Source organism: Oncorhynchus masou, chromosome 12 (assembly GCF_036934945.1).
Source record: "Oncorhynchus masou masou isolate Uvic2021 chromosome 12, UVic_Omas_1.1, whole genome shotgun sequence".
NCBI classification, from domain to species: domain Eukaryota; kingdom Metazoa; phylum Chordata; class Actinopteri; order Salmoniformes; family Salmonidae; genus Oncorhynchus; species Oncorhynchus masou.
The window spans coordinates 72014766-72023058 of NC_088223.1; the positions used below are offsets into that span (position 1 = coordinate 72014766).

At 43.6% G+C, this 8293-nt stretch overlaps 1 protein-coding gene across 1 annotated transcript; it reads left to right on the forward strand.

Moving 5' to 3' along the window:
- The first annotated feature begins 9 nt into the window (after positions 1 to 9).
- On the forward strand, positions 10 to 4194 carry LOC135549397 (uncharacterized). Its single transcript, XM_064979375.1, has 9 exons — positions 10 to 42; positions 580 to 654; positions 794 to 832; positions 944 to 1018; positions 1334 to 1438; positions 1522 to 1662; positions 2923 to 3420; positions 3636 to 3920; positions 4054 to 4194. The coding sequence occupies exons 1-9, from the start codon at positions 10 to 12 to the stop codon at positions 4192 to 4194; spliced, it is 1392 nt and encodes a 463-aa protein (XP_064835447.1).
- Positions 4195 to 8293: the final 4099 nt, after the last annotated feature.

Genomic DNA, 8293 nt, shown 5'->3' on the forward strand with positions numbered 1-8293 from the left:
TGACGTATTATGCGCGGCCATAAAACGGTGACCTATTGTGACGTAAACAAGCATCAATTCGCTACATGAACTGCGTTCAGCTTTGATATCAACAGTACAATCTCTTTCTTCAATCAGGTTGTTTCAGCTAATCTTTTGCCGCATAGTCTGCCCTAGCTGACGCTGTGCAGAGAATACTACGATTGGAAACGGTTGGTTAGACCCGTTCGCACTGCACAAGGTGATTTGGAGTTTAGAATGTCTGGTAGGCTCTTACATTCTTTGGGGAGGTCCCAAATGGCACCCTGTAGTGTAGTACATTTGACCTGTGCCCAGTGGGCTCAGATCAAAATAAGTGCACAAGTCAAATTAAGTGCACTATATAGGGAATTGCGTGCCATTTGTCTGTGTGTGTGTGTGTTAGGATATGTTTTGTACCAATCAATTGATGAAAATGTATCCCTCAGAAAGCAAGATGGATCGTAGTGATGAGAGAATCAAAAGAGCTTTAAGGCGCCGCCCTTATGTGGTAAATACCTATTTATTTATTTTGTGTTCTGTCTTTGTTATCACATTTTATATTGAGTGTTGTGTTGACAGTTGGATCCAGTGAGGGTGAACTCCCCTGATTCTGTGATGTGGCCAACCGGTAAGGTGCACAGAAGACCAAGGCCTGTAAGTCAAATCCGACCTGAAAACAATTACACATAAACATTACTTATGCTCCATGTACAAACTGCAGTTATCACAATAAAAGCAACTGCAGATATCCCTCCCCATCAAACTCATTTGAAATTGAATGCTCTCTTGGCAGTCTACTTCAGCGCAGACCCCTCAGATCCACAAAAGGCCTGTAAGTCACATTCAAATCAACCACATAACAGTAGCTACTTAAATGATTTATTGATAGCTACATAATTTATTTCAAGGCCAAAATGAGCAAAATAGTTTTTACTGTTCACAGCCAATCATTGAGAGCTGTGGGCAGGAACAGACATCTGGGGATGGACGGGACATGAATCCAGAGCCTCTCAGCCAGGTCAGACATCTCTGCTGTTCCCATAGAGATCAATCTGTTGATTCATATGGCAATTTTGGTTGGCTTGGTTGAATTGACAATCCTTCATTGGAAATGCTAAAGAATCCTACAGTATGGAAGGTCTTTAGTCCCATCCCTAATGTTATGGGAGTTGCATTTATTGCATTTCAATACATTTGCATTTTCAATTACCCATGAATTACTCACTACTTGTACAAGTATGTTGGATTGCCTAAATATTCAACATTTTCTTGGCAGTCAATGCCAGTGAATTCCATGGCTGCCCTAAGTACATGCCTTTGTCTGTCTCCTCAGTCTGGAAGGGTGACTCGGCTGATGGAGAGAAATTATGATGGGGTGATCTCATCCTCCAACTCTGATGACATCTCTATCTACTCCTTCACTGACTGTGAATCTGAGGTAAGAGAGTTGTACACCATAGATGTGTTGAGTGATATGACTGTGAAGAGAATAGTCTCAGACTAACTGACTCTGATACACAGTCTGATGAGGATCATGAAAGGAGGACACCACCGCTGATAGTGAAGGATAAGGAGGATGGAAAGGTGACAAAGTTTGAAGTGAGGGAAATGGTAGAGGACGACAATCTGTCTCTCCACTCCTTGGATGATTCAGACTTTCTGGTATGTTCTGCACCATGTATTTGAGTAACTCTTTGACTGAATGTGGAGAATGGACTATGACCAACTAGCTCTCTGACACAGTGTGATAATGGCAATGATGTATTCTCTTACATTTGTGTGTTAGTGGTGCGCAGGTCAGCTGTTTGTTCAACCAAGCCCACCCGCAATTGCTAATAACCCATCCGCAACCGCCCAACCATACGTGAAAAAGTGAAAACCTGACCCTAGTCCGCAAATATAGAACACCATCAGAGAAGCCGGAACAATGTTTTTAGCCAGGGGGTGCAGGATTTTGTTGTGGCTAATATGGATATGTTTCTGCTTATCATTTCCAACATTTTGGCCAGCTATTTGTTAGTCAACTTGTCTATAATTAGATAGAAGACTAAATAAACCCTTGCTCACCGGAATAATGTTATAAATAGTAGAATGAATTCTTCAATGTAGTTGACATCGGTAAAGTTCTCCGTCATCTTTGATTCTTTCGCGGAGCAAGAAGAAAATGCAAAAACTCAAGATAAAAAGGGAAACTACTATCAGCTTTTAGGAGGCTGATAAAGCAGTCCCTAACTGCACAATCGCATTCTCTCAAGATGCTGAAAGAAATCATATTTCTCCACTCCTGTTCCCGAGTCAAAATATAGTCTACATTTGTTGTATCCTATCATTTTACTGCAATAAAGGCTTAATTCTGCAGGAGTTAATATTAAGACTGTGAGAGGTTAATTAAAGATCTACAGTCAGTGTCCAGATTACAGTTTCCATTTAACTCATCTGAACAGTTTGTTCCCTTGATGTGCCATAGGCCTATTTGAATCCCCCTCTTGTGACTGTCGAATTTGTATAGTGCCTCACAATCATCACACATAATAGAGACACTGCCACCGTCCTCTTTGAATACTTCATCAAATCTTTTCCAAACATTCCTTTTCTGGCCATCCCTTCTTTATTTTCAACTCTCCATTTCGTAGATTTCCTCTTATTGAATTAGTCTATTTGGCACGCGCCAAATTAGGCCCTAAAGCTTAGGTTTACGCACAAATGCTAAATAGCCTATAGATAGAAATTACACAAGAATGATACATTTATGGAATTTTTTCATGTATTGTTTTCTCTTTATTTAACCCGACCGCCACCCACATAATATTTCATGACCCTAAACCCGCCGCCCTGTGGATATAACCGCGGGACTGCTGCTTATGAGTCAATGTATCACTAGTGTGTGTTACATCTCAATGATTTGACCCTTTGTCTGTACAGATTATTGTGGCCAAGCCCAACATCCTTCTCCCTGCCTCTGTGAGTGCCATGAAGACGAAACACCTGATGGAGTTGGTCCCTACTGTCCGGCCCTGCAGGGAGCAGCTGGACAAGAAGACCCAGTGGACCAACACCAACGAGGAGAGCCTGAGGAGGATTAAAAAAAAACTGGCCTCCATAGAGCTCGACCTGGAGGAAGGCCTGAACAAGGTCAACGACGGTCAGGACATCAACCAAGAGAGGCAGAAGAATGAGGGATGCTTCAGAGCCTGGATTGAGAAGTGGATGGGGAGGAGGAAAGAGGAAAGACTGAGGGATGAAGATGTGAATAGGGAAGACAAAGGGAGGATGGGCGAGGAAGTGAGGGCACTGATCCAAGTGATGAAGAGAAAGTGCAGTGAAAGTGATCTTGAGGCAGTAAACCTGGACAGTTTGCTGAATGACTTGGAAAGGTTGAAAGTGGCCTTCAAGAAATGCACTGGAGAGATGGCCGAAATGGTAGAGAGCATGGCAGAAATGCAGACCAGAATAGCTGAGAGCAGGCTCCTCAAGCCTGAAAAAAATAACCATGTCCAGAGCTTTGTAAATGAATCTTACTTATTGAGTGTAGTCATGTATCTAATGTATTTATAGATTAGTCATACAGTATATCTACAGATTTTGTATAACATAGCACTGTCCTAACAGTTTGTTTGTTGTTTCTGGTCTTACAGAGCCCAGGGAAAGTCTCTGGTCCTGTGTCTGGCCTCTCTCCTCTTGTGACCTCAGCACCCCGGACCCTGGCTGAAGCCCTACAAGCCCTGCCCTCTGCTGTGGCCCGTCCCTCCCAAAAGGATGTCCCAAAGCCTCCGACACCTCCAAGCCCTGTCTCTGTCATTGTTGCTTCGCCTGCTGTGGAGTACTTACCATACCACCGCAGCCCTCGCCTGGCCCCAATCACCAACCTGAGTGAGAACGGCAGGAAGCTGCTCCAGAAAATGTCAGGAGTGACGCCACAGGTGAAAAGGAAACAGGAAGGGAATATTGGCCATATTTCCTTCTACAGTATATCATACCTCTAGATCCCATAGCTCAAGAGTAGAAAATAGCCATAAGCTTATATTACTTTATCTCCTTGTCCAAAATATTCAGGAAGGGAAGGTCAAAAGGAAAAAGACCAAGGGAAAAAAGCAAGTGAAGAAAGTGAAGGCTAGTAAGATGCAGCAGGTGGAAAATGTTGGAGAAAGTAAGGAGGACAAGAAAGAGGAAAAGAAGAGTCTGAGGAAGAGGTGAGGAAATAGAAGAGGGGAACATAACAAGGGAATTTGAGAGATTTATAGAAATAGAATGAGGTAGAGAATTATAGAAATGGAATGAGGCAGCAGAGAAAGAGCAGCTATCTGATGTTTAATGGCAAACTACTATTTATTCTCCTGTTGTGTTTGATTGACAGGTTTCTCCAGTGGCTGCTGCCCAAACTTAGATGTTCGAAGAAATAATGGCCAACTACTACTACAACACACACACATACTTGCAGAGATTTTGAGTATTGCTTACTCCTCCAACACACAGCAAAATACACATATTGATATTGGTCTCATTGTTATATTTTGAGACATGCACCATTGTTTAAAAAATAAAAATGACCCAATAATTATATTGGTTCCCATACAGCCTACTAGGGTAGCGTATGATAATGGGTTGGATTTACATAGAGTGTAGTTATCAGGCTTGGAAATATAGCCAGGAGATGCAGGGTCAACACCCCTACTCATGTCATAAGTGCCATGAGATGTAAAGTGACCACAGAGAGATAGGACCTCTGTGTGCTCAGTCTCATCCGTAGGACTGCACCGGCCGCATGGCAGTGTCTGGCATTGGGGTCTTAGGTCTTCTTTGGCCAAAGGGAAGTGAAGAGGGCCAGTATGAGAGAGCAAGAACTTTCTTAGCAGATAATGATAACATGACAACAGTAGCTGTAGATGATGTAATGAAAAGTTGGAGGGTGGTTGGTAATTGAGAACATCAGGTGGATCCACGTCTGGGTGTTGAGCAGGACCCCTAGCTCCTGGAGAACAGGAGCAGAGTTAAACGGAACAGGGTAGGAGACAGAGACGTAAACACTCCGGTAGCTCTCCTTCTGTTTCTCCTGCGCCTTGTCCATGTTCTGTCTCACCTTGATTGATGACAGGAATACATGCAATTATATTTCATATTAAAAATACATTTCTTACATATCTCTTGGAGGGACAGAAAATAAATTAACAGCGGACAATCATTTTTACCTGGCCAAAAACCTCCACGTCCTTCTCAGTCTGTGCCTGAAGGTAGTACTCAAAGGCGTTCTGATCTGGTTCGACAACTTCCACCACATCAGGTGGGGTTTCAGTGATCTGAAAGTACGTTATGCAAAAATAGCAATATACAAACACTAAGTAAATCCCAATTTTGAAAGACTACAGTATATGCAATAATTGTATATACAATTGCATTGTTTACCTCAGTCAACAGCTGCGGCTCCCGTCCATACTCTCCCTGGATGCTGCTGTTGTGTGCAAAGAGAATTACCTTCAGGTTGTTCTCCCACCCTTCCTGATACCAATCAAGGGACTTGCCCATGGCAGTCTTGAGGGTCTGGTTGGTCCATTTACTAAGGGTTTTGAAAAACTTTGTTTTAATCTAGGTTGTATAAATCAAGAGTACCAAGAGATTTGTCTACTGTATGGGTAAAAAAAACACAAAGTATAAAACACAAATGCCAAAAGGAGGTCTTACAATCAACTGACAATCAAAGCTTTCTTGCATTGATTTGACCTTGAACATTCAGAGCCTGCTGGTGTATTCAAACCAAAAACATCCGTGAAGAAAAAGTGGACCTTCAAGTACTGCCTCAAACCACTTGTCCAAGCATAATACATCTCACTGTATAGCATGAGACAGAAAACACATTGAATGAAAACAATGGACTCGATTAAATCTGTATCGCTGAAGTTCAGAGCTATAGCGGCTTATAACCACACTGACATCATTTTTTTAAACGTTATTAGTTATACCATGAGTTGACGTTTTTACAAGGATTGTGATTGCTGAAAATAGCGCACTTGAAATGTAAAGGTCATTTCCAATCTTTGAGAACATTGCCTTTGAATTTCAATCGAGCTATAGCGAGTTTTGGTGTTACTGATTGAAGTCATCAATCTGTCAGTGAAGACACAGGTGCTCCTAGATCAAATTTCAAATCAAATCAAATCAAATGTATTTATATAGCCCTTCGTACATCAGCTGATATCTCAAAGTGCTGTACAGAAACCCAGCCTAAAACCCCAAACAGCAAGCAATGCAGGTGTAGCAGCACGGTGGTTAGGAAAAACTCCCTAGAAAGGCCAAAACCTAGGAAGAAACCTAGAGAGGAACCAGGCTATGTGGGGTGGCCAGTCCTCTTCTGGCTGTGCCGGGTAGAGATTATAACAGAACATGGCCAAGATGTTCAAATGTTCATAAATGACCAGCATGGTCGAATAATAATAAGGCAGAACAGTTGAAACTGGAGCAGCAGCACAGCCAGGTGGACTGGGGACAGCAAGGAGTCATCATGTCAGGTAGAACTGGGGCATGGTCCAAGGGCTCAGGTCCTCCGAGAGAGAGAAGGAGAGAATTAGAGAACGCACACTTAGATTCACACAGGACACCGAATTGGACAGGAGAAGTACTCCAGATATAACAAACTGACCCCAGCCCCCGACACATAAACTACTGCAGCATAAATACTGGAGGCTGAGACAGGAGGGGTCAGGAGACACTGTGGCCCCATCCGAGGACACCCCGGACAGATGAACCGTCACAGATTCTGTTAGTGACTCCGCATGTGTACTGTGAAACTCTGGGGGACACTGACAGACAGACAGTGGACTGAGGTGGGAATGTTGAAAATGTGGATGTTGAGCCACTGAGCCCAGTGACTGCTGGTTTGAGAGGCAGATACATGCCCATGACTGAGTCCATGGCCAAAGCTGTATTTGTGACTATGTCCATGACTGTGGCTGCAGCTGTGTCCATGCTTGTGACCATGTCCGTGACTTGGCCTCATGCCCCCATGGTTGTGTCCGTAATAACCTGAGAGCTGAACAGGGCTCCCCTGTGTATAGTAGGAGTGGGCCCAGCCTTCAAATGTCTTTGGTGTGGTCTCGGTAGCCTGCAGGTTGGAGGTTGAGGACACTGGAGCGTAGGCTTGATCTGGGCAGGAGCCTGGTGTTGGAATGATTCTGCAATCAACGAGAACGTAGACAGATTTCAGAGAGCTTCTCTATACCAGTGATTATCTATCTAATCATGGGGGACCACCAGGTGCCTATTGTAAAGTATTCAATTACAGCTGAGGATCATCTATTATAACTGCACCTCATTATACTGTAGTACATCATGTGCTCTGGCTTGCACACAGCAAATGTTATTTAATGACCTCTTGTCTTGTCTGATAAATGGTGGTTCTGGTGCTTTCTCAGTACTCACGGTGGGTGGACCATCTTCCTTCTCACCTCTATTGATGCAGGGACCATACAGGACACCAATGTTCCTCAGCAGCCTGAAAGGCATCTTCTTGTCCAGCACTGATGCCCTGGCATCGGACATGTCCAGAAGTGAGAGCCAGCCCTTTCCGTCTGTTTCACCAGTGCAAGTTAAGGAGAATGTGTGAAGCAGTGATGCAAGATTTTCTAAACAAACATACCATAATGTTTAGCAACAGGACTCATATACAACACCTATAACCTAATAACACTTAACTACACTACTAAGCACACTTATAAAGCTGTGACATACTGCAGAGGAGCGTATCGCATTTCTTTTGAACCGCAATGAGGTTGGAATAAGGATACAGATCTCCCCTGCGATGATGGCGATGACATTGCAAAGGAAGACAGTGTGTGGGACCAAAAGTTTTATGATGAACAGAAACAGCCAGGTCAGGGCTAACATGTGTAGAGTGGCCCCGAAAAGAAAGCCCTTAACCATACGGGGGTGCACTGTGGCCATACACATACGGGAGAGGGATGCTGGCATGAACCCCTCCACCAAACAGTAGCAGACCCAGTATGCTGTACAACACCCCTGTGCTGATAGAGAGCAGCAGAAACCAAACAGTGCTCACACTCTTCTCAATGCCACCAGAGAGGCCCAGAACCCCAATACTGAGGAGTAGCTGGGTCACTGTCTTGTGGTGGAAGACAGTGACCCAGCCCTCACTGCTGCTCGATCATCCTATTTTTCCAATTTAATTGAGGAAAATAAGAACAATCCGAAATGTATCTTTGATACTGTCGCAAAGCTAACTAAAAAGCAGCATTCCTCAAGTGAGGATGGCTTTCACTTCAGCTGTAATAAATTCATGAACTTC

Excerpts from the sequence above, each read along its gene's own strand:
- LOC135549397 (XM_064979375.1), top strand. The coding sequence starts at position 10 with ATGCGCGGCCATAAAACGGTGACCTATTGTGAC. Across the intron at positions 655-793 it reads TGCACAGAAGACCAAGGCCT|TCTACTTCAGCGCAGACCCC; the intron begins GTAAGTCAAATC and ends CTCTCTTGGCAG. Across the intron at positions 833-943 it reads CTCAGATCCACAAAAGGCCT|CCAATCATTGAGAGCTGTGG; the intron begins GTAAGTCACATT and ends TACTGTTCACAG.